We start from the raw sequence: 27,563 nt of genomic DNA, 5'->3' as shown, positions 1-27,563 counted from the left end.
AGACATGAAGAAAAAAGACTTCAGGCTGTACAATTCTATGCCAAACACATATTTAGCAGATAAAAACCTCAAACAAATAGTACAATAACACAATTTACTCAATAATATACCCACTTTTTTTGTATATTTGTTATATCCTTTTTGTGTATGTATGTTATCTCTTTTTTGTGCATGTATTGCGAGTTCATTTTTTTAACACAATTTGGGTTTGACTGTTATAAAGATTGGACGACACAGAGGAAGAACAATATTCTTTAATAAGAAAACAAATAATTACTTTGCATTTATTTGTTAATTCATTTCATATATATATATATATATTTCACTTGATATTTCTTTGTTTTACATGTATTATTGTGGTATATTTATCATACAGTATATGCAGTACTTGAGCAGAAACTGAAAATTGAACTTTACGCAAGTATGTGTTTATATGTCAATTGTTAAATAGTTTGAAATGTTTGTTGTAGTTATTTGTTTGCTAATAAATGATTATTTTCGGCAAGATGTCATAGATATAAGGAATCGTATGATCAAGTTCTACAAGCACATGAAGGAAAGAGCTTTCAAATATGCAAAAGATAATGAAAATGCAGAGACATTAGTTAGAGGGGTGTTAAAAGAGTTTATCCAGCTAGCTGAGTTATGGACAACTATGCACCTTTGTAATAGATCAAGTTAAACTTACATTTATAATTGGATGGATCAAGTTAAACTTTGTAATTGAATGTATCAAGTTAAACTTTGACTATAACTTTGTAATGAATCCTATGTATTGAATGCAACTTTGTAATTGTTAAACTTCAAGTTATCTAATTTCGTACTAACCATCTGTATTTAGTTTTATGTTAATCATATTGATTTTTGTATATTTGCAATAGTTAATGGAGAAACAATTTTGCAAAACTATCTAATTTTTGCTTATCAATAGGATTTTCACAAATATACTTCACGAGATTTTAGAACATATATGCTAACAAGTATAATATACGCAAATGAGTTGACAATAGTTTTCAAAATTAGTAGCCAAAAGGAAAGCAGGTTGTGGACCCCTAGTTGGGGAGAAAAGACAAAAAAAGCCCTAGATTATGCAAAATAAGCATGTTGGAGACCACAACAGGTTTCTATATGATTCAAGAAATTCATAAAAAATAAGAAATATTGCACATTTGTCATAGTTTCACAAATATTTAAGTGTGATATTTGTGATATCCGGAGATTCACAAATAACTTTATGCAAGAGCGTGCAATATATAAAAAAATGTAAGCTATTTACAAAATTAGTGGTAAGTATTTTGCACATAAATTTATGCGTTTTCAAGATATATGCAAAAATATGTTATTTGAGAGATGTTTCACAAATATTTTTATGCAAAAATATTTATTATATGCGAAAGAATATGATATTTGTGATTTTGGTGGTTTTAGTTTCACGGAGATTTTGCAAATAAATTTGTACAAGTTCATGAGGTCTAAAGTCGCATAAAAAAACCAGCGATTTTGAATTTAAGTGGATATTGGACATATTCAATGGGTGATACAATTTTTATAGCAAAAATGCATAAATCTGCCATTGCGAAGCATAAAAGTGTCTTAACGACGTTGAATATTTGCGATTTTTGTCATCAAAAAAATATAAAAAATTATAGAGTTTTAAAAAATCACATCAAATTAGATTATTTTTCATAAATATAAGCGGGCACATTAAAAAAATACACTATTTCAAAGTTGAAAGTATCAGGATTTGAACTTTGGACCCATTGAGTAAACTTTAAGCTGACTCATTTGCAAGAAAGTGCATTGTTTCATATCTGGAATCAATCGAATTTGAAATCTAAACCTTATTGTTTGCAAACCAAAATCCTTGAACTGTTTATTCGCATTACACTACATGATGTCTAAAACATATATATTACTACTTACTTAAACGAGCTTCTATGAGCCGAGCGAAGACAAACACTGTTGTTCTTGCCAAGCATACCCGGTGAGAGTCAAACCTGGGACAAAGGGATCAGCAACCTTCTCCTCAGGCCCGCTGTGACTGGATCGCCCCGAATGGGTGCATATCTTATCACTATATATAATAAAACCCATAAAACCCTAACCTAACTGATCCCTACCCAAACGGGTCAGGTTCGTTCCAACCTAACCAAACTGCTCCCCAGTCCCCACCATCAGGCATGAACTCTGCAAAAAGGTACTTTTTTAATAAAGGGTAGTATTTCTTACTCTTTGGGCTCTTTTCCTGTCACGAAAAAAGAGGCTTTCCGTGGTAACGCACGCAACCCCGTGCATTTTCCTGGAGCCAACCACCGTGACGCAAACACGAGCTCCTCTTTTCCTCAGAAAAGAGAAGCTCGTTTTTAACATTTTCCCCAGAAACGACCTCCGCGGAAAGGCTGCCGCGGAGCTCTCTTCCAGCATTATGCTTAATAACTCAGTTTCCCAACATACCTTCCTTTTACGGGAAAAACAGCTTATCCAAGAAACTCAGATAAAAATGAGAACTTTGTTTTATGTTTCCATAGTGTAATATAGCCTAACTTATCTCAGTATATCCAGAAATTAGGTGAAAGAAGGAGAGATAGTGGACACGTGTGCACGCGTGTGACAGCCTGACAGGCCATCGCTTTTGATAGGCGGTTCAGCGTAGTTGGTCGGCGGCGCCGCACGCGAAGAAGTTCCAAATAAAAATGAAAAAAAATTAAGAAAAAAAAGGCAAGAAAAGCCTTCCCCATTCAAAAGATTCACAGTCATCCACTACCCACCCTTCTTTCCTTTTTATTATCACCAATTGAACTCTCTCTCTCTCTCTCTCTCGGGCGCAAGTTTTCCGGTGAGTCGGTCTTCTAGGGGTTTATCTTACACCCTAGAATCGTCGGGCCATCGGTTTTCCTTCACCGGAAAAGTTTCCCGACGGCATCTAGGGTGGTCTCGTCGCCGTTCCCTTGATTTCGGTGGAGAAATTCGATCGGGGGCGACATGGTGAATTCGTTGGTGGAGAGGGCGACGAGCGACATGCTCATCGGCCCCGATTGGGCCATGAACATCGAGATCTGCGATATCATCAATCACGACCCCGGGTACCTTTCCCGCCCTTTTCTCTCTTTCCTTTCTTCGATTTTTTCCCGTTCCGATTCCATCTTATCTTATTTGATGAATTTTGCTATCGATTTTTGGTTGTTTTGTGTCGATTTTTATCGTGGTTGGGTTGAATTTTGATATGAAGTTCGATTGCTTGGTGTCTCGATGCGGTTGAATTCGGCGTTGTTCTATTGCGTAATTGATGGCTTGGTTGTGTGTATTCGTGCTGAATTTTTTCCAGCGACTTTTTTCTATTTGTTGGAAATTTATCGTTTTATACGTGGTTGAGAAGCTTTTGTTGAAATAGACCTACAAACTGATTATTTTAGTTATTCTGATTGTTTCGGCGGTGGGAAATTGTTTTCTGGGCTTCAATGCTTTTTCACCACAGTAGTTAGTCGTCATTTCGTGCTGTTTAGCGTCTTGGTATGATAAGTACATGCCTTGACCTGATTACTTGTAAGGAAATGAGAAGAGAAGGTCTAGATAACAGACAGTTTATTCTTGGACATCGATGGTTGGATGGAAATGTAGTTTTCGATACCGATAATAAGCATTATACCATATAATAATGCTTTTATTCCGCCAGTGGAATAAACTCTTGGATGATCATTAACAACTTTAGGCACTGTAAGGTTTTATGGAATGATGTTTGGGTGAAGAGGAATATTGTGATTACACAGAAAGTTTAGAATATTGAGCATTCTACCTTTTTCAATTTTGCGTTTGTGTATTGAAGTATTTTCTGTGGACTGACAAAAAGCTTCCCATAACGCGAAGTACATAGTTTCATCTTTGTGCATATTTTTCTCTGTATCCTTTTCCTCCCCAGAGTACGGGACGTCTATAGGGGTACACTTTGGGATGCAAGAACAATATTTGGGCTGATTTCAAGTCCTGCATTGTCAACTTCAAAAACCTTAATCAAAATCTTTGCTCAAAAGATATTTCTATTTCTGAGAAGCTTAGGAGATCACCAAGGATAGAACTAGTGCTGTGGGAGGCACTATGATTTTTGTGTGTTAGAAGTGAGACCACCTGGATTTTAGTTTTATCTTTCAAAGATGCATGTTTTATTCAGGTTACTTAGGAATGTCAATGAATTGGATTTTATCCAATATCCGACCGTAAGCCAAAACCACATCCTATTATAACTGGATGCAGATATGGTTTAGATTTTTTTTGCTACCAAATCTGAAAAATACCTGAATTTGACTGATATTCTATTCCAATTACATGTAAAAACATGATTTGATATGAGCTTTTCACCATCTGAGTCCAAATCCGAATTCAAATCCATTTAGTCAACATCCGATTAGTCGAATATGGTATTGGCCACATCCGATCCGAATCCGAATCATTTACATCCATAGGGTCACTCTGTATTATAAATTTACCAAAATAAATCTGTCATCCCTAAAGTAGGATGGTAACATTGGTAATCTATATCATGTCAAGCGCCTTTATCTTCACCACTAATTTCTTTTCTTCTGATTTGTGTACACGAGTCATGTGTCTAGATCCTAGTACCTCTTTTTGGTTGCACTGTCATCGGCCATTGTCTAACATAGTTCTAAGAGGTGCATGTCCATAAACTAGTAGGTCTAAATTGTGGCACTTTCTGGTTTGACCTTGGTCTTGCCTCTATCAAATCTAATTTCACCAGTAACTTACCAATGTTCTGTATCATGCTGTGATTGTCAACGTAGGTCTCTTATTGGAAATTATTGCCAAAATAATAGAATAATAGAGGGCCATGTTATAGAAAATAGGAACTTGTAAAAAATAGTAGACAAAAAAAAATTATTCATTGTGTTTTTGAGAGCAGTTAAGTCATAATGTTAATAAATGATGATATATAACAGAAAATCATAAATAATCTAACAAAATGTTTTATGACAAGTGGTAAGCCAGAAGTAACCATCAAACTACAAAGAGTGATAAGGTTAAATAAGCTTTTGGTCTAGGATTTTCTCCACATGGTACTAGGTTGGTTTCTTGATTGTTGATTATTTGTGTCAAGTTGAACTTGAGGTTTCCTTCATAGTTTTTGGCTGGAAAAAACTGTTTGGTGAATATGATAGCTTTGATTGAACATGTGTCTTTTTGTTCCTTCAATTATGCGATTTTTGTTTCTTGTATGAGGAGATCAAAGCTAACTGTTGTTTTGATATGTGTAGTTCGTTTGTTGGTAGGGAAAACCAATGTTGTAAGTATTGTACCATATCGTACGGTACGATATGATACATATCATTACTATGGAAAATAACGATACGATACACACGATACGAGTGTGTATCGTATGTATCATACAATAAAACCATGTATCATACCGTATTGTACGATACACCTTCGGTGCACCTTAAAAAGGGCCAAATCGTAATTTTTATTTTTTGGGTTTTAAAGTCCTCTTGAGGGTCGATTCCCTCATTTGTGTAGAGTCCATTAGAGGGGTATCCATGCACCCTAGGAGTCGTGATAGCGATTTGGTGGTCAATCTGTGTGCAAGGGAGATGACTTTTGTGGTTTGCTCAATTAAGAGTCCATGTCCACAAATTTTCACTCAAGGAAGTGGGTTAAGATAAAAAAACCCTATTATTTGGTTCTTATTGAGCTTTTTTGTGGGAAGATGGCATCAAATGATCTGACATGAAAATAGGGCACTCAAGTAATGAGTGAAAATCGAGTGCAACAATTGCCATAATATTTTTTGGGTGGTATCTATTAAAATACATTGTATATATATGATATACGTATATTGTAATACATATATTTATACAATATACGTATATCAAGGGCATTTTGGTATTTTTCTTTCTTGTAATAAATACAATCCAATAGGGACTGTATAGTCTTTTTTATTTTATTTATTTTTTTCTGTTTTTTGTATTTTAGTCAAAAGATGACTATTAGGAGGCAGTCCAACTAGTCATTGGAATGACTGTTGGGGGCAGTCCGACGACTATTGGACTGCCTCCCTCTATTGTATACGTGGCTTTATAAATAGAGCCCCACTACCTCATGTAAAGATATGCTTTTCACAAGCATATTTGTGGTGCTATAAGAAAATATTTATTTTCATTGTGCTCTTATGTGATTGTGTTCTTGTGCGACTCCTTTGTGAGATTGTATTTGACCCAATAATGGTCTTTGTGTATTTGTGATCTCTTGTAGCCCCTTGGTGGCATTTCATTGTGATTGTTATTCATTTCATTTCATGGTATCAGAGCCTTGAGCTCTTATAGTGGTGAAAATAATCTTGGGTGTACTCTTTTTGTCGTGGTCGTCTTCAAGCTTGGTTCTTCAACTTCAAGCTTATTTCTTCAATATGGGTGAAAGAGAATCCACTTTCGTATCTCCTACAAGCTCAACGAAAGCAACTATTTGATGTGGGCTATTGCAATGGAAAACTACATCAAGGGTAAAAAGCTTTGGGGTTTTGTTAGTGGAACCACTAATGAACCCCAACTAAAGTTAACGAGAAGAGAAAAAGATCAAATCAAAGTTCTCTCCGAAGAAGAAAATGAGAAGACTTTGCAAGAATATCAAGACAAAATGGAAGATTAGGAGGCTAATAACGCTCAAATACTCTTATGGTTTATGAATACCATGGAGTTCAAGATTGCCACCAACATCATCAAGTTTAAAAAAGGCATGCGGTGCATGGATTTTCTTAAAGAGCACATTCATTCAAAAGTATATGGCTAGGCTATATTATCTCCAAGACAAGGTACGTAAGGGATAAGAGTGTAAGAGATTTCTATGGTTTCTTATTTCCTATTTGGGATGAGTTGGTTATGTTAAAACCAAAATAGGAAGGTTCGGCTATTGTGATGAGAAAATAACAATTTGAAAGAGAAAATATTTTCTCTTTCCTATGTGGTCTTCGACTAGAATTTTGAGCAAGTTAGGTCCTCTTTACTTCATAAGACCTCGGCTTCTTCTATTAGTGATGCTCTTGCTTAAATATGTCAAGAAGAAACTAGACTTGGAATCAGTGTTGTGAAAAGCGTTGAGACGTAGCGAGGCGCTCCACCAAAATCTAAGGCGAGCGTAAGCCTCAATTTTTTTTTTGAAAACTAAAAAAATTATAAAAAATATCTAAAATTATAATTAAATAAAAAATACTTTATTGATGAAGGAATTACGCTTTATACTTATACAATAATAGCCAAAAAATAATAAAAAGATCATGTTTGGGCTTGGCTCATTTACCAAGGGGACCGAGCTAGTGACTCGTCTTCTTATTGGAAGGACATAGGACATTTAGGAAGATGGTTTCTTGAGGGAACCATCCTTACAGGTTGCTGGTGTGTGGTGTTGGTTCAAGTCTATCATCTTTCCATTGAATGAAAAAATAAGAAATTCTTTTTCCTATTCAATAACCATGTTATGTTGACATCTGCAGAGTTTGCTAATTTCATAATATTAGTTATTTGCATTGATCACCTAAAGTTTTCCTCTCTTTGCCTCAATGAAGGGCAAACCAAAGAAACTTAAGCCTCAAGCTCCTCTTCAGGACAGAAATCAAAAGCAATTCTATGAGCAATACAAGTTCAGGTATCCAGCTTTCAAGAGGACCTGTACAAGTCATAGTGGAAAGCTACATGATCCTTCATGAACTGCAGAACAAGTGCCTTATAACTAATTTCAAGAAAAATATGATCAAAATGACTCATGGTTATGAGGAATGCTTACAGCCAGTAGAAGTTCTACATTGTAGAAAATTTGAAACAGTATACGAGCATTCAACATACCAATCACCTTTAAGGCTATAGAAGAACTTGTCAACCTGAAGCTGAAAAGTTTCATAAACTCGGACAAAAAACTACTCATAAATGTTCAAGTGGATTAGATATATAGTCAGCAGACAAAACAAAAAGAATGAGTGGAGTGGTTCCAGAATCATGTAGATACATCATAGATCAAGGGAGGAAATAAGCATAACCTCAAATAACTAAAAACCATACATCATACATAAAGAACTAGTATATGTGAAAAACAAACATAACAACAGAAAGAGGATAAATTGAAATGAGGTGAAAAAATGTTCTTTTTAGGGCTACAATTCATTACAACTCTCATGCAACATCGAGACCAACCCTGAAAGGCCAACTTTCGAAAGTTCGGGTTAGATTGATGACGAGACAGAGAGAGGTGGGAGAGACCGAGACGAGAGGTGGGAGAGAGCAGAGAGACCAGGGAGAGATGAGAGAGAGCAGAGAGACCAGGGAGAGATGAGAGAGAGCAGACGAGAGAGAGCAAATGAGGGAGAGACGAGAGAGAGCAAATGAAGGAGAGAATGAGCCCCCCCGACCCTAATTAGGGTCGGGGGCCCTGATTAGCAATCCTAAAATTTGGTCAAATGGGGGCTTTGACCCCCATTTGACCAAAAAAATGAGGTGCATACACCTCACCTCGAGGCGCGCCTCACCCTGAGGCGTACCCCTTGGGGCCTTTACACTTTATACCTGCGCCTCAAGGCACAAAGGCCCTCGCCTTGAGGCGAGACATGCTTTTTGCACCTTGAGGCGCTCTTTTAATAACACTGCTTGGAATGCACAAGTCTAGTGTTGAGGTGCTTGCCGTATCAAGACCTGAAAGCTTTGTAAAGACTTATAAACCTCCTCACTTTGAGAAAAAATACAATGGAGAAGGATATAATAGGGGTGGATACACTTGGGGAGGATATAGGGTAGTAAAATTAGTTGTCACTATTGTAAAGAACCGGGCATATAAGGCCGGATTGTCCCAAACTCAAAAAAGTGGCCGCGGTGAGTAAAAAGTCTTCAATACATGAAGAAACAAGAAAAAAACTTCAATGATTCGACGATTACTCAAATTGCAGAGGCCGTTTTACAAATCCTAAAAGCCACTCCCTCCACATCCTGTACCGCCGTCTCTTCCTCTTCTCCTTCAGGTAAGTCTTGTATTTTGGATTCGGGAGTCTCTTTTCATATGACACATAATGAGTCTTTACTATTTGATTGCCCTAATTCATATTTTTCGTGTGTCAACGGTTGATGGTACTCCTTTAAAAGTTAAAAGTATATGAAATTTTTGCAAAGTTATGTTAGACTTATTCCAAAACTTGATCTAAACCTTCTTTCGGTTTCTGAAATTTCTGATTATGGTTGCAAGGTCTGTCGCGAAATATGCGGAAAAACAAAAGCAAGAGCCACAAAGGACTTACAATAGCACAAACAGAATGTGTACATTCACAAGTCCACCATGGGATAATTCAAGGTGCCAACATAGGCAATACAAGCAACTACTAAGGGCAATACCATGCATTAAAACACAAAAGCAAAAATAAAATAAATAACATTTTATTCATAATATACTCACAAAGTGAGTTAGAATGCTTTAAAAGAGCATCAAAGAACAAGAAGGGGGGTTCACTCCTATTTATACACAAGAGATAGTCTCAAATAGAGCTGTTTGACTTTACCGACAACTCTATTGACTAGTCCAAAGAGAACCCAACAACTCTATTTGGTCTTTGACCAAATAGTCCTTATAAAAACAGAAAAGGACAAAAAGAATAAAAAGAACAAAATAAAGTAAAAGAACTAAAGTATCCCTAATGGGAACAACCTATTACAATGTTGTGAAATAACAAAAATACCCCTAGAGGGTATTACTTATTACATCATTATAAATAAAAAACATATACATATATATATATATATATATATATATATATATATATATGAATATATATGTAAAATATGAAACAAATATATATGTATGGTAATACACACACATATATATACAACTTAACACTCCCCCTCAAACTTACGGTGTGATATACTGAAAGTTTGGAAATATAAAAAAATAAATGGGAAGGATCTAAGTCTTCAAGTGTCTTCATTGAGAGTCTCCTCTTTATGACATATCAAAGAATTTTGCAAATATGTCTTTGAATATCTTCATTGGTGATGTGTTAGTAGTACAACAAAATGTTGTTCACCCTACTTCCGTCCCAAGCCCTTTGTATGCAAGCCCCACTTATTATAACTAAATCTCCGTGGGGCTTGCGCTTGACTTGAATGGAAGTAGCGCCCTTTTCATAGGAAGGCGTAGGTGTTCGTTGACATGGTTCCATCTTCCCAAAGAAGATCCGATAGCATCCCAGTATCATTCCCCCTCTCTATTCTCCCGCGCTCGTATAGGTTAGTTCTGGTAGTCATTCAAAAAGCCTAGGCTCTAGATGAACGTTCCACCTCCTTCTTATTTCCGCGTTCATGAGCCTGCAGAGATAACAAAATATAGATTCTAACTACACAAAAAGAAGATATCCTAACCAAATAGTTATATCGTTTAAAAAAAAAAAACTAGTATGTATATTTTGAACAAGAATAACACTAAGTAGAACAAAGTAATAATTTTAAGATTTTTAAAAACATTAGTAGCAATTCAAGCAAGATAAGAGGAGCATACCTCAAATATAATATTTATAAAAACAATTTTAGACAAGCACAAACCCATAATCAACATATTTTTCAAGAAAACATAAATATTGAGTACAAGAGAATTTAATCACTTAAAGAACATTTTACTTATCAAGAAGAGATAAACAATCATGTATTAATAATATCCCATTTTTTTAGAAAAACACTTTAAATAGAAAAACTCATCAATTTATACTAAAACCAACAAGCATATAAAGTATTACACTTCAAAAAATAACCCTCAAGAAAAGAGGAGTTAATTAAATTTATGCATAAAAAAATGTGAACAAAATAATCAATTGAAAACATATATATATATATATATATATGCAATATATTTAATAATGCACATACTAATGAATGAGAGCAATCCCTTAATCACAACCCATTAAAATTCATTCATACATCCTAGAATGAGTTTAAGTACAAAGGACCAAATAACAATTTTAAAACATATATATATATATATATATATATATATATATATATTATCAATGAAATGCATGAAATTTTATCGATAAGCATTTTTCCATACAAGGAAAAACAAGTAGTAAAAGTTTAAAAATTCATAAAAGATTTTAAATAATCCCATTTAACAAAGGAAATGATATATGCAAATCAACACCAATTTGTGAAAGATATGAAAAGATTTAAAAATCCCACAAATATCAAGAAATGATATTTTGCAAATCTCAACTATAGTTCGACCACCATAAGCAATCGCTTCACTTGACCTCCAAATCTAAAAAATCAAATGTATCAGCGACTAGAACAAGAGCATAGACATAATGCTACTAAATGGCCAAAGACACACACGGTGTGTATAAACATATCTTGTTTACATATAATGACATTCAAAACAAGTGTATCAACGACTAGAACAAGAGCATAATCACAATGTCAACAATAGGCTAAAATCACACACGAAGATGTGAATAAATATTTTTTGTCTACATATAATGACACTAAAAAATCAAGTGTAATAGCGACTAGATCAAGAGTATAATCACAATGCCAACAATGGGTTAAAAACACACACGAAGGTGTGAACAAACATCTCTTATCTACATATAATGACACTTAAATGAAAGGTACAATAGGAGAAATACATGAGGTAAGCGAGCTTGTAATGAAAACAAACTAATGTCATCAAGAAGAATAAGATTAACAATTTTAATAATCTTTCGAAACACCATGGTTTCAAAATAGATAGCCATTACATATAAACATAATTATAAGCATCCATAATAACAATAACTGAATAAACAAATGAGTGATAGAACACACCCACAAAACCAGAGATCAAACAACGGTTAGTTCTAGCCAAACTATAAACCGACAATCTAAACTGACAAAAAATTAAGGTACACACAAGTCACCCCAATAAACAACTCTGGTTTAACCAGAGTTACCGGAAGCGCCTAGGCAAAAGGGGAAGCGCGCTTCCCCGAAGCGCGAAACGTCGCGCTTCCGAAGCGTGAGGGGAAGCGTCCCCCTTTTTTGGGAAGCGCGCTTCCCTTTTATGGGAAGCGCGTCCCCCTTTTATGGGAAACGCGCTTCCCATAAATGGGAAGCGCGCTTCCCCCACGCTTCCCCCACGTTTCCCCCACGCTTCCCCCACGCTTCCCCCTCGCTTCCCCCTCGCTTCCCCCTCGCTTTCCCATTTTTTTCATTTTTTTCGCTTCCCCTCGCTTCCGGTTCGCTTCCTAGGTCGCTTCCGGTTCGCTTCCTAGGTCGTTTCCGAGACGGTTCGGAATTTTCTTCTAAGTGGTCCCACGCTTCCCCGCTTCCTAAATTTTTTAAAGTGCCTCGCTTCCCGCTCCCGCTTCCCGTATCGCTTCCCGCTCCCGCTTCCTCGACTGGTAACTCTGGGTTTAACAAGGCTAAAAATAAATGAGGTATCATATAAAAATCTGTGATGGACAAAACAACTGCCATAAGGAGGCAATACAAACTAACGAAAATCAGTTTTCAAATAAGTGAGTTCCTTTATAAGAACCAATTTGAAAAAACAAAATTTCAAATCAAATCCAATAAAGGTAGATGAAAACTTTAGAATGAGTATAGTGCAATCATATACACAGCAAAATATCAAATGATACCATCATATGCAATTATATGCATGGTCAATATAAGCAAGTCTACTATGAGACGACAATGACATACAACATTAAAGATGGCAAAAAACACAGAGATTTTTAAAAAAATGATATGAAAAACCAAGAGTATACACAAGTACAACTATTCATAGATATTCACAAAGAGATCAAAATTCATGTATATGCAATAATATAATAACTTTAAAGATACAAAATATTATGAAGGAACACGTAAGATATGCATATGATCACACTATGATTTCACATAATTTACTAACATGCCCAAAATATATTTTGACTTATCATGCTTACGCAAATGTTATGAAATTAAAAAGAACAAGCTATATGTCTCAAGAAATGTCACTTTTCTTGAAAATGAAAATGAATTTTGTAAAGATAAAATCCAAAAGCATTATGATTATTCATTTCTTTTTTACCTTGCCATGAGCATCTCAGTTGTGATGACATTTATGATGTGCATGAGTGACAATGAGGACACTCATGGTGCACATAGGAATGCGAATGAGGGTCTTGATAATATAGACCTACCTCATAATGAAATTCAAATCTATACTAAAGGCACCGATGACCATCCTCCATGCACTTTAGAAAGATATTCTCAAAATCAAGATATAGATTCCTCTAATGTTAGAAGATCCATAGGATAGTTTTTATTGGATATGCCGATAATAAAAAAGGTTATCGATGTTGTGATTAAAAAATAATAAGCTTTATGTATCTAGAAATGCTGTATTTCTTAAAGAAGAAAAATGATTTGATCTTGAAAAACCTAAGGAATAATCCGAGTATGCCTTTTTGTTTGACTTATTGCCTAAGTTCAATAATGATGATGAAGTTAGTGATAATATTGAGCAAAACAATGTACCAAGAAAAGAAAGAAAATCGACTCATAACCTTATACAATACTCTAGAGGTGACAATAGGGAGCATCCATGTACTTTTGAAAAATATAGTCGATCACTCAATGTAGAAGAACCTAGTGTTATAAGATCTGAGCGAATACCTAGAATTCCAAGTAGGTTTGTTTCATATAAATCATTTTCTCCAAATTATAGGGCATGTGTTCTAGCAATTCACTCATATCACGAACCATCCAACTATAGAGAGGCCAAAGATATAAAAGAATGTGTCGAAGCTATGAAAATATAATTAGATGCTTTACATAAGGCCCATACTTGGGAAGTCCAACATTTACCTAATGAAAAGAAGACAATAGGATGTAGATGAGTATTTAAAGTCAAAACAAAGAGTGATGGATCTTTAGAAAGATATAAAATAAGATTAGTTGCGAAAGGGTATTCCTAGGAATATGATATAGATTATGAGGAAACCTTTGCCCCATTATCTCGCATGACCACATTTAGGACTCTAGTTGCAGTATCATCAATTAAAAAATGACCTATATATCAGTTAGATGTTAAGGATGTTTTCTTAAATGAAAATTTAAATGAAGAAATTTATATGGATTCTTCCCCTAGTCTAACTATTGAAAATGGTATGGTTCTTCATCTTTGAAAGACTTTATATGGGCTTAAACAAGCCCTTAAAGCATGGTATGATCGATTTAGTAGAACTATGATAAATTTTGGATTTAAATCCTGTTATACTGACACTGCTCTTTTTATAAGATATATCGGTATTTCACACATCATTTTGCTCTTATATGTTGATGATATGATCATCACTAAAAATGATCAGAAAGAAATTGAAATTATGCTTAAGAAATCCTTTGATATGACTGAGCTTGGGGTTTTGAGATATTTTTTAGGTATGAAATTAACATATTCACCAAGAAGATATATTTTGTCTCAAATAAAGTTTGCAGCTGATATTGTTGCGTGTTCGGGAATCACAAATACAAAATATGTTGATACTCAAAGTAATAAATGCTAAAATACGAGTTGAAGACAGAGTCTTATTAGATGATCCAACTCCTTATAGGCAACTTATCGGATCACTAATGTATTTATCTATTACTAGATTGGATAACATACTGCTAGTCAGTTTTAGCATGCGCCTATATCAGTTCACATGAGTGCAATGTTAAGAATAGTTCGATACATCAAGAAGACTATATCTAAAGGTCTATTCTTATCATCTTTTTCATCTTAAATCTTATTGCTTATAGTGATTCTGATTGGGGAGGAGATCCCAATAACCGACACTCAACCACAGGTTTTTGTGTGTTTGTAAGTGATTTTCTCATTTCTTGGAGATGTAAAAAGCAGCAGAAAGTGACTTTATCTTCCATGAAAATTGAATATAGGGCGATGACTACAACAACAACCGAGGTCATGTGAATAAGATCCTTACTTTCTGATATGAGTGTTGATGTTTCAGAACCTTTAAAATTGTGCTGCGATAACAAGAGTGCCAACAATCACACATTTCATGAAAGAATGAAGCATATCGAGATAGATTGCTACTATGTTTAAGAAGAATACTTCAAGGGGACAATTATTTTACCATATGTTCAGTCCGAGTTTCAAATTACGGACTTCTTTACCAAAGCTCTTCTTCTACCATTATTTTTGTTTTTTCTTAACAAACTTTCGGTGATCTCACCGTAAGTTTGAGGAGTGTTAAAATACATTGTATATGTCTAATATATGTATATTTATACAATATACGTACATCCGGGGCATTTTGGTCTTTTCCTATCCTGTAATAAATATAGTCCAATAGAGACTGTATAGTCTTTTTTATTTTATTTATTTTTTCTGTTTTTTTGTATTTTAGTCAAAAGATGACTCTTGGGAGGCAGTCCAACGACTATTGGACTGCCTCACTATATTGTATGTGTGGTTTTATAAATAGTGCCTTACTACCTCATGTAAAGATATGCTTTTCACAAGCATATTTGTGGTGCTATAAGAAAATATTTATTTTCATTGTGCTCTTGTGAGATTGTTTTTTTGTGTGAATCCTTTGTGAGATTGTATTTAACCCAATAGTGGTATTTGTGTGTTTGCAATCTCTTGTAGCCCTTTGGTGGCATTTCATTGTGATTGTTATTCACTTCATTTCAGTATCTTTCGGTTGAAGCATCATTTAGCCGGGACACATCTCAATGTTACCCCCTGCATGTCAAGGAATTTGCCGGATGCCGTCAAATGGCAATGCCAACAATTACTCATTAGTTTGAAAAAACCCCTAGAAAAAGATACGAGTGAGGTAGAAATGGGGCATGTACATCCTTGGAATGACGAAGATGAGCTCCCTACTTCTGATCCAATCGCCCTAGCATAGCATAAAAAATATTTAATATTTTTCATGTTTTTGTTAGATACTTGATGTTTGATGATGTCTTATGCAGCTCATAGAAACATAAATGTTTCATATGTGATTTCACGATTATATTTTGTGTAGTTCATCATTGTTTCATGTGTTGTGATTTTTTTTAGAATTTTTGCTATTTTTTCTGTTTTTCATGTTTTTTTTTGAAATATTTGGAATTTTTTTATTAAAAAATTATGATTTTTTTACTATACAATACATATCTTATTTTGGGATCGACCAATACGGGTAACAATACAATACTTACAACCTTGGTGGAAACTTTCCATTCATCTTTTCTTAGCTGCTTTATACTGTTTCTGTATGTTAGTATACTTGCGTCTTTTCTGGCTTTTTTCTGGAAACATAATAACTTATGTCACATGGATATGGCTGCGGGTACCGGGTTGTAACCATTTTATGAAGTTTCCAATATGTTGGTATATATAGGGGATGTGACACGGGGCCAAAATGAAGTATCCATGTGACATAGATAATAAGTTACTTTGTAATATGGGAAGCCCCAGAGTCTGAACTATTTAGATAATTGTGCATCTTAGTATTAGATGTTTCCAGACATGTTAGTTTGCCCAGGCAATCATCTATTCCTCTCACCTTTGTTGTCCCTTTGTTAACTTATCCTTGACTTGTGGTTAATTCTATTTTTGTCATATATTTGATGGTCAAGTTTGGAAGTTTCTTCTCACCTTATCTTCCTTCGTTAACTTATCCATGTTTCTTGTAGTTAATTCTATTTTTGTCATATATTTTATGGTCAAGTTTGGATGTTCAAAATTTTTGCTTTTGGGTTTAAAAAAGTAAAAGTGATGCCTTTCTTTGTTGCTAGTTGTCTAATGTTGCTAAAGTAGAATTGCCTACCAAAAAAGATAAATACTCTTCTGCCTGCTGAAGTTATTTATGACACTGTTAAATATGCTGATATATTTTACTTATAAGAACAGGCAGGCAAAGGATGTTGTGAAAGGAGCTAAGAGACGCCTTGGAAATAAAAACCCTAAAATCCAGCTTCTTGCTCTCACGGTAAGTAGATCTTAAGCTTGTCTTCAGTTTTCACTCCTATCAATAATTCTAATCTGGTACTTGGTTACCTGTTTTCTAGACTCAAGCAGTTAAAGATGCCCTGATATTGTAACTTAGTTGTGACGTGTACCAATAATTCTGATGAAGTTCCTTGCTTGTTGACAGTATGTGTTGAAGGTAGAAGTCAGGTGTACATGGGTGATACTTGAAATAGAACTCTACAAATTATTATGTTCTAATTATCCTTTGCTCTTTTCTTTCTTTATGCATGACTGTGGAAAGTCAATCCTATTGATTATGGTCAAGGCAATCCTACGTTACAAAATTCAGTTTACAACTTATATTTGTAAGTTGTGATTGGACATCCCAATGCAGCCAGATGATTAGAGGATCACACCCTTTATTTTTCCAAAAGCAAGAGGTGCAATCCTGTTGTAAAAGAAGTCTAAAGAAATTTCAGCTATCTTGAGCGTTTGGTCATTGCAACCTTCTTAAATGATATTTTAAATAGCTCAAGGTTGTAAAAATTCGTCATTTAGCTGCTTCCACTGGCCTAACCAAACTCTAAATAGTTTAAAACACGACCATGTTATTAAGCCTATGTAGTAAAGAGCGTGAACCTAGCCAAAGTCTAAAAGTTTGATAGTTATCAGCACTATGTAATGGAAAGTGTGATGCGGCTTTGTCTAGTTGATGAAGCGCTGACTATTACTGGGCGATGCTTGACTAGCCACTAGAAGCCAGGTGTGGCTTAGACAACAGATCTAGTCAACCTAGGAGTTGTCTTTTTTTGTGTGTGTGTGTTGCTTTTTCTCATTGTAGTGTAGTTCCAGTCAAAGTGTTGGTGGGCCCAAGTGAACCAGGATACCAGGCAAGGCCTAATACCTGGGCATGCCACTGCCTCTGATTGCATTAGTATTAACCAAAAACTCAGTTCAATACTGATGATAATCTTAGGGGTGTATGCAAGCTTAGCCAAACTTGAGCCCGAGCTGCTCAAACTTCTGTCACTAGTGCTTGTGCTAGGCTCGAACTTGATCTTAGGCCGAGCTTGGACAACCATGCTCATTTCAGTTGAACTCTAGCAAAGCTTGAACTCGACTCTGGTAACATTTTTAAATAAATGAATAATAAATAAACAAGCATGTGTGCATATGTGTGTGTGTGTGTGCACACATACGAGCATGTGTATTATGTATGTATAAACATATGTAGGAAGAGAGATGGAGAGAGGAATGGGAATTAATCCTGTTATCACATCACATGCTAACACCAGAGAGTGTCACTACTCCAGCACCTTTTTTTATGTCAAATATTTTGTTGAAATTGCAAGCATGTGCATTTTACTTCTTTCTCAAGCATAATTGAGTTGGAGCCAAGTTGATGTAAGCCCATGCAAGCTTGGGTTCTGCTGACTTGTCAACCAGGTTGGAAAACTTGGCTCAACCTTGATTTTTTTACTAGAAAACATGTACAAGCCGAGCAAGCTACTCATGAGCACTTGATGTAGGGTTTTTTGCTAAATGAGGCAACTGCTGTGCTCGTCACCATGTGATTTGAAGATGTTTCCTGTCTGCTTCATGAACTTAGTCTATTAACTGTCACCATTAGATAACTGAGTTACTAACTGTGTTGACTGCACATCTGGACCTGATTCAATGATCCTAAGATGTTGAGTGCTGCCCCTTGGTGGAGCCTTTTTACTTTTGATAATCAAGCTAGGGGGCTGCTCCAGTGGGATTCAGACCCTTGCTGGAGATGTATGCTGATTAACAAATATGTTACCGATTAACAGTTTTCCTTTTGCATTAACACATTTAAATTTTTTTATGAGTTCTTAAATTATTAATCAAGACGAAATCTTCAGTAGCATGTGAACTGAAGATGTCCATATGGTGGCCCTTTTTATTTTTGAAAGGTCGAAATACCAATACTTTATTTATAGTAAGAGATGAAATGGATATGTGTAACAGACCAACAATAAAATGGTTAGCATAGTAGTTAGTCTGGGGAGAACCCCATTCCTCCTATATGAAAGCTGATCCAACTGGTGTAACACAGCCTTTTAATGTTGGACAAGTGTCACTCCCTCTGAATATGAGCACATATTTTTGAAAAGTGAATACAACCTCATATTGAGTGAGCACCAATTTCTTCTGAGGGCTGGTTAAGCTTTCCATGAGACGATGGAAGATACCAATGCTTCTGCACTAAGTACTGTTCTTTGCTCTGACTACATCCCTTATTTCAATATTTGCTCCCTATGTGGTACACGCAAGACGGAATGTCCTCTTGTTCAGGCCATTCTAAAGCGAATAGCTTCCTCAAGACTGGAAACAATCTTCTGCCATGAACCAAACCTTCAATTTGAAGACATAAATGAGTAATATCCAACTAAATATGACCTCTTTTTTATAGATCACTTGTAGTTTGTGGCTATGGTTCATGACCAACCAAGCATAGGTGATTGCCCATGGTTAGGGGTCTTGACAAAGAACCATCTTACGAATGGAGGTACTGAAAGTTTCCCAAAGGATGAGTAGCAGACTGTATTCTTTTCCTTCAGCTGTTGTCATGATTGCCTCCGTTGTTTTGTTAAAAAAATTGATTCTTAAGTTCTACTAGTTCCTCTCATCTCTCTATCCCTGTTCAGAAAATTCTACCAGTGCTCATTGTTATATAGTGCATAGGTAATTTTCTCTTGAAGTTTTGGTCTTGAACATTTGTATGTTTTGCTTTATTGGTTACTCCAATAAACAAGGGATTCTTTCTGAAAAAACAATAAAAGGCAGAAACAGGTCTTTTTAGCTGGCTTTTATTTTTCTGGTTGGGAAAGTTCTCGACTAGAGCACCTATTGACAAGTTATATCCCTACTTTTTCTACTGTTGACTTATTACTTTGTTATTGCAGCTTCTTGAGACATTGATAAAGAATTGTGGTGACATTGTCCACATGCATGTTGCAGAGAAGGATGTCCTCCATGAAATGGTGAAGATTGTTAAAAAGAAGGTAATGTTGCTTTTTGACCATGTGGTTCTCTCTCTCTCTCTCTCTCCTGCCCATCCATTTCTTGCTTCTAAGCAATTTGTGTTTATTTGCAGCCTGATGTGCATGTCAGGGAAAAGATATTGACTCTTATTGACATCTGGCAAGAAGCTTTTGGTGGGCCAAGGGCAAGATACCCGCAATACTATGCTGTGTACCAAGAGTTGTTGGTAAGACATCATTATCTTTTCTGGTGCAGAACTTTAGAGATTCGCTAAGAAGTTGATTTAGCATGCCTGGAAGTAATGTTAATCAGCTTAAATTTTAGTTGTTTTTCATTCTGTATGATATTTGATAGCTGCTGCTACTAGCCTAAGTTTGATCTGGCTGCTGCATTGTTTTGGGCAATCATTTGATCAATCGATTAATCTATGATAAATTTATGAATGTAATTGCATCATTTGTGTGTACTGGGTAGAGTATCATATTGCATTTTGATCCGTTCACAGTTTGCAAATTGTCTCTGTACCAGAGAGCGGGTGCTGTGTTTCCCCAGAGATCTGAGAGAGCTGCTCCCATATTCACTCCTCCTCAGACACAGCCTTTATCAAATTATCCTCAATCCTTGGCCAGCCCAGATTACCAGCGAGAAGCCCCTGCATCATCAATGGGTTCAGACTTTCCAAGTTTGAGGTATATATAGCGTGTGCTTTATGTTTCACATATATTGGGACTGGATACGTTTTTTATTCATAATTCCATTTAATTAAAGTGGCTTGCATGTTCTTTATATGTTTTACCATGGCTCCACCTAAATGCTTGGTTTCCTTCTGCGGCTTTCTGTTATTAAGTCAATACTCAGAAACTGGTTATTTATATTCTTTGGAAATATAATCCAAATGATGGCCTATATGAATCAAAGAGAATTTGAGCCCAAATTACCCGACTTTTTGTTTATAGAAAATACAAGATAAAAATTAGTGCCTTTCTTTGTTAATATGTTATTGACTTGATGTTGCTAGTATGGAACATATTATTATGGAGGTTTTGTTCATGACCATTGCTCAACCTAAACCTTGATCCTGGCCTCAAAAAAAAAAAACAAAAACTTTATTGTTTGGGAATAGCAGTAGGTATCTGAATGAGATCTAGTCTCTAGACAGTATGGCGTTTTCTGAATGAAGAAAACTCAAAAATCTATTATCGCTCTGAAAACATTACTAATAAATTTTTTTGCAATCCTTAAGAATTTATAGTATGACAACATGGTATTTTTTGTGATTTTTTTTAGTTTTAATGGATTAATATACTGCCATTTTGCTCAGATTATGTTGGCTCATTTTTATTTTTAACATGTTTCTTTTTTATTCACTTTTTCAATGAAAATTGCCCTTTATTTTGTGTTTTTCTTATATTCTTTTCCGAAACATAGCTCGAGGAAAAGGAGAAAATATCTATAGGAAGTGTCACTATCATAATCAGCGATTCTTTGGTTTGATCTCCACCATTCCCAAGCTTGCTACAAAAAAAGGGGAAATTTTTTTGGGTTGTGTTGGGATATTTAGATGATATTTCTTTCTTTTTACCTCCTTTTATGATAAAAAGAGTGGGCCCATTCCATTGGTACTGCAACAGCTTGGAAGAAGTGAGGAATGGAGGCCTGGTTGGAAGCTATACCAAATTATTTGATTGTGTAATGCATTCTATGTAGTCAAAAGTGCTAGGCGGTGCCTAGTCGGTAGGATCCTAAAAAGACTAGTCAGGAACTAGGTGGGACTAGTCAGACTAGTTGGTACCCGATTAAAAAAAAAATGCACAAAATATACACAAAAATATGTTTAGTTATTTTGGTAATAAGATGTTTTCATCAGACAAGTATACAATCATACATGCTTTCACAAAATATATCTAACCAAAACACACACACACATATATATATATATTCAAATATTCATGACATATTCAGTATAATCAACAAAATATGGTTTCACCCTTTCACAGGAAAATTGTTTGTAACACACACTTATTTTGTTCATAGCATAATCAGTATATATATATACAAAAAATTTTTGCCTTCAGGCTTTTATAAAATATTTTACACACACACACACACACACACACACACACATATATATATATCACTTTCAGCCTTTAACAGAAAAAATCATCAGAAACAAATTGACACACACGCACATATATATATATATATATATATATATATATATATATATATATATATATATAACATAATCATTTAAAATTAACCCCCTTCCTTCATATGCTAAAAAGATTATAATAATAAAAAATGACCGAACTGCTCTTCTGCCTAAGTGAGGGTAGCTTAGTCGCTGACTAGGCATCCTAGTCGACGACTAGTCGGCAAAATTAGTACCTGTTAAGGTACCCACTTAAGAATTGCAAAGTCTAGGTGTTTTACTTGCGCCTAGGCCGACTAGGAGGACTAGTCGGCACTTTTGACTACATAAAATTGCATTACCAATGAATTGATTTGGAAGAAGCAAAGGAGAGAGTTCCTATTTGGTTATAAAAGCACTTTCTGGCATAAAAATGCTTGTACAGTGTATTTCTTTTCTTTTTATTGTATATGTTTTATAGATTTGATTGCTCAAAAGTTTGTTGCCTTCACTGCATGGCTTGGTGTTGAAAAGCTAATGAATTTTTACTTCTGATTGAGACAAAAAGAAAAAGGCTAGTAGACCTGTTTGTAATGCTTAAACTTTATGGTTGGTCATCCTTATTGGAACATCTTTATGTGTACTGTTTGCAATCAATGGTTCTGCATAGTCTAATATCCGATAAAGATTTTGGATTGGGATAAATGACAAATCTTCATATATCCTAAATATTATAAAAGCAAAAGTAAGGGTAGTAGGTGTCAAAAATGGGATGCTTCATTACTTTTTCTAAATTGACATATTTGCCATGTTTTCTGACAATGCCATTAAAAATTTGTTTGCCCTTATATATTTTTCCAAAAAAAGGTCTTACATGGCATCTTGTAATTTTTCAAAAACTCTTGAACTAGCATATATACAACTCTCTCTTTCTCTGTAATGCCCCAAAATCGTGGACTTAACCTTTTATGGAAAAGGTTGAAAGCTTTGAAATCAATCATTTATCAGAGTTTAAAACAAAAGTTCAGCGGAAGATCAGATTCAAAACGGCAAGTCTCTAGACCTTGGGCGCATTACAACATAAATGCAGACTTCCTCTTACAAACCGATTTGCAGTTCAAATATATATTTTATTGAAATGAAATGAAGAACCAAGTTTTGGTAATGCAGTTTTAGAAATCCAGAGTTCTAATCAAAAGAGATGTTTTCAAAGAAACTTTATACCACATCTATCAAAAAGGGTCCCCAGGAGCGCAACGTCAGGAAAGGGCATTGCTTTGAATGCATCGCGTCATCGTGCCATCGCAAACTGTCTCAACCTGTCCAGCACCTGCCCATGAAATAGGTCAGTCTCACAACAGACTAGTAGGGGTGCAAAGGACAAGAAAGAACAAAAGCTGCAATAAGTAAGATAAACGCTAGCTCAAGCAGGAACAAGCAAGACTAACAGATCTAACCAAATATGCTGTAGAGTAAGCAAGACTCTAGTAAGGCAAACAACTACGTACAAGAGTAATAAGGATTATAGTGCTAAACAAACAACTATAGCATTCCCACAGATATAATAGGTGAAGAGTAACTAACTTTATCCACTAGGCAAGCAAAGCAATTGAATAAGACGAACATTCATAAGGATGCTCGCAAAACATACAAGTACCATTGGATGGCTCAGTCTATCGACAAGTAGCTACATTAATCGTAAGGCACAAGCTATTGCATCACAAGCAATTCATAAGCTACATATGATAAGCAATCATACGGTAGCAACTATATTACAAAGGTAATAACTAGCATAACACTACTAGTATAAGTAATTGACTAGTATGAGAAGCTAGTCATTCCTTAGCAGAACTGCGCAAGCAGTTTAACCAACCAGGGTAACGCCTCGGCAGGCGTACCTAGCTCAACAAGTAGCATACCGAACTACCGAGCTAACAAGCAAGCAAGCAATGCACGTCACAACATGCATATCTCATGATCATGTGTATAAGTTATATCTTGTCTCATTATTGAGCAGGCCGTTGTGGGTACTCACAAGGCAAAACGTAGAAACAGTCGAGATCGATTCGGGGGTCCATTATGCTATGTATATTATTATACCCCGAATGACTGACCGAGTCCGCTCCTAAGGGGACGGTCTGTGACCAAGAGAGTAAATCCCCAAAGGCAAACAAAGGCCCAATGGATGCACATCCGAACTTCTGCAGAAGTGGCCTGAAGGATTTCCCCTAACCTCCGATGACTGGGGAAAGTCGGATCTTTGCCCGAGATTGTCATTAATGACTGTCCATCGGAGTTTTGTACCATCCATCCTCTCTCTTGATGAACCGTCCCGAATGAGCACGATGGAGGGTTTCTTAACCGCCGTCCCACTCTACATGCTCTGGTCTTTCAACCCAATCGAGCATCTTGCCTGTGAAGGCGCATGATTATTATTTAGGTGAGTTATACGCGCCATTGCGCGTTCGAGACAACCACACAATTCTCATCCTACTCACCGCAGTATGCATCGTACCTATTCAAATGTACAATTATGATGATCAGGGTCAATCCATAGTGAGGGTAAAAACATCACTCTTGTGATCTCAAACACATGCCATTGCATGTTCGAGGCAGACATAGACCTCTCATCCTACTCATCGTACTACGCAACGTACATGTTCAAAAGTACAACCACGATGAGAGGGGTATGGATCTCTCGCAGGAAATCCCAACACTTCTGCTTTACAGAAGCCCACAGTGAACTCATTCAGGTTCCAACTGATCGTGCTCGGGTCCTTTAGACAATCGCAAACAATTTGCCTATTAGGCAAATATCAACATAACAGGATTTAGCTTAATGTGTCAATACACGCTTAGAGGTTACTATAGACCTTTCGTCCTGCTCTTCGTAGTCCAAACATATCGTACGTGACTAAGGGTACAACTACAAGAGGAGAAATATGGATCCTTTGTAAGAGATCCAACAATACCTTCACGAAGGAAGGAAGGCGCTATAATCTTGGTTGAACCAGAAAGCCTAGAAACTAGGTCTCACATCAGAGGCGAGGTAACGTCGATCTAGCGATGGCGCAAGTACCTCGCTAGGATCCCCACCCTACTCGTGCACATACTTCTAAACAAGGCCATTTGAGTCGTATCGGATAGGCGAACTGAGGTTGTAACACACCTCTCCCAAATACATCGATTTGGGAGATCCGGCCGCTATCACTGCTTTACAAAGCTATACATCCTTGAAAGTAGGTTCGTACCTAAGACCATCATCTTTGGAGAACCGAAGTGCATAAGTATGTGTCGTGACCTTATAAGACAAGTGAAACGAGATACACCATACACCCGAAGCTGCACTCAGGGAGTGCAAGCTGACAAGGGATAAACCCGTGCACATACTAATACAAAAGCAAATCGAGGGGCAAGACTCGTTGGGCGAAGCTGCACCGCGAGGGTAGAACGCTAGGGCTACACACGAGGTATGAGGTCATACATCGATCATCGTAACGCACAAGCAGGCAACTACGCAAGCAACTCGTTTGGTACGAGATCCTATACTGACTACGCAGGTGTAAATGACGACTCACGAGGCATGGGGTTGCACCTTGATAGATCGATAAGCGTAAGCAAGTAAAAGAGCATACGACAAAGATATAATACATGCATGAGCAAGGCATATGCACGAAGTGCGACAACAAGGTAAAGACGGACACATACAAAAGGTAAGTGCAAGAGCAAGCACGACAGCACAAGAAAGTAAAGTACAAAAAGTAAAGCAGAAGCAAGGCCATGGCGCATAAAACGCGGGGCAACAAGTAAATGCAGGAAGTAAAGTGCAAGAACGTAAAGGAGGACCAAGATTTGCATCCTGGAGAACAAAGCAGACATAAGCAAGTAAATGCCAGGGCGCAAAGCGCGAGGCAACAAGAAAGTAAAGTGCGGGAAAGTAAAGAGGATAAGGATCGCGAAACCGCGTTCTTGAGTTAAAAGACATGAATGGAAAGCCTAGGCACATATAGCGCGACGGCGACAGAAAGGAAAGTGCGAGAAAGTAAAGAGGACAAGGATCGCGAAACCGCGTCCTTGAAGGTAAAGACATACATATATATAGTATACGTATACTGTAATGAAATGGTGGTCTTCAACAAATGCACAAATAACTCACAAACAAGTGTCTATTGGAGACACTACAAGCATGACCCTTGAAAGGGTATAAAAGGAAGAACACTTGAAAAATAAATAATACTTTATTCATGAACAAAATGCTTAAGAAGCATGGTTATTTACATTGAAGGGGTTCACCCCTATATATACAAAAAAGTGGGAGAGGAGAGCTTATTTTGAGCTCTCCAAAAGAGACGTTGGATTCCAATGTCTCTTAATATAGCTGTTGGACTACAGTCCAACATTTATTATTATAGCTGTTGGACTGTAGTCCAACAACATTTATTATAGCTGTTGGACTACAGTCCAACAACTATTTGCACAATCAAGTTCCAACAGGAACTTGACTGGATCAAATATCTAGTTTTTATTGAACTAGATGTTAAAAAAGAAAATAAAGAAAAATAGAAAAAGAAAATAATAAAATAAAATATAATAATATAATATATATATATATATATATATATATATATATATATATATATATTACAGTTTACATTTTAACACTCCCCCTCAAACTTACGGTACAATGAGCGAAAGTTTGTCTAAGAGGAAGTGAAATTTGGGAGCAGCGAGAGGCTTGGTGAAGAAGTCTGCTAATTGATATTCTGATGTAACATATGGAAGATCAATGGTTCCATATAAGTATTCCTCTCTGACATAGTGACAGTCCATCTCAATGTGTTTAGTGCGCTCATGGAATGTCCGGTTGCTTGCAATGTAGATCGCACTTTTGTTGTCACAACACATCTTTGAAGCTTGCGTTGCTTTAGCTCCCATATTCTCTAGCAATCGTCTGAGCCAAGCAACCTCCATAGTGGTGGTTGCCATGGCTCTGTATTCAACTTCGGTGGAGGAAAGAGATACTTTCTGTTGCTTCTTGCACCTCCACGAAATTAAGGTTTCACCTAGGAACACACAAAAACCAGTAGTTGAGTGTCTATTATTGGGATCACCTCCCCAGTCAGCATCAGTATATGCAATTAAATTTAATGAAGATGAAGCAGACAAGAAGAGTCCTCGTGAAAGAGAGGTTTTAAGTATCTAATAATACTCAAAATCGCTCCCATGTGCACGGAGGTGGGAGCATGCTGATGTTAAAATGAAAAATGTATTTATATATATATAATAATATAATATTATTATATATACATATAAAGTCACCATCATGCCTATGAAACTAAGCGATACGAACAATGTAACATGGGCTTCAATCATGAAGCACCATATATGGGGAAAAGGCTTATGGGGGATTGTGGATGGTTCCGATTCGGAACCTAAGCTATCTCTTACTAAAAAGGAGGGAGATAAA

At 36.1% G+C, this 27,563-nt stretch overlaps 1 protein-coding gene across 1 annotated transcript in view; it reads left to right on the top strand.

Annotated features, from left to right (window-relative positions):
• The first annotated feature begins 2,766 nt into the window (after nucleotides 1-2,766).
• LOC149828797 (TOM1-like protein 9) overlaps nucleotides 2,767-27,563 on the top strand; it is a 43,156-nt gene continuing 18,359 nt past the window's right edge. The window contains exons 1-5 of the mRNA XM_090017733.1: nucleotides 2,767-3,083; nucleotides 16,897-16,975; nucleotides 19,887-19,985; nucleotides 20,078-20,191; nucleotides 20,494-20,654. Coding sequence (XP_089873859.1) covers nucleotides 2,983-3,083; nucleotides 16,897-16,975; nucleotides 19,887-19,985; nucleotides 20,078-20,191; nucleotides 20,494-20,654 — 554 coding nt within the window. The 5' untranslated portion in view covers nucleotides 2,767-2,982. The remainder of the gene's footprint in view (nucleotides 3,084-16,896; nucleotides 16,976-19,886; nucleotides 19,986-20,077; nucleotides 20,192-20,493; nucleotides 20,655-27,563) is intronic.

This window comes from Nuphar pumila, chromosome 9 (genome assembly GCF_984573655.1).
Source record: "Nuphar pumila chromosome 9, dmNupPumi1.hap1.1, whole genome shotgun sequence".
Taxonomy (NCBI): Eukaryota; Viridiplantae; Streptophyta; class Magnoliopsida; order Nymphaeales; family Nymphaeaceae; genus Nuphar; species Nuphar pumila.
This window is presented reverse-complemented; position numbering and strand designations above follow the sequence as displayed.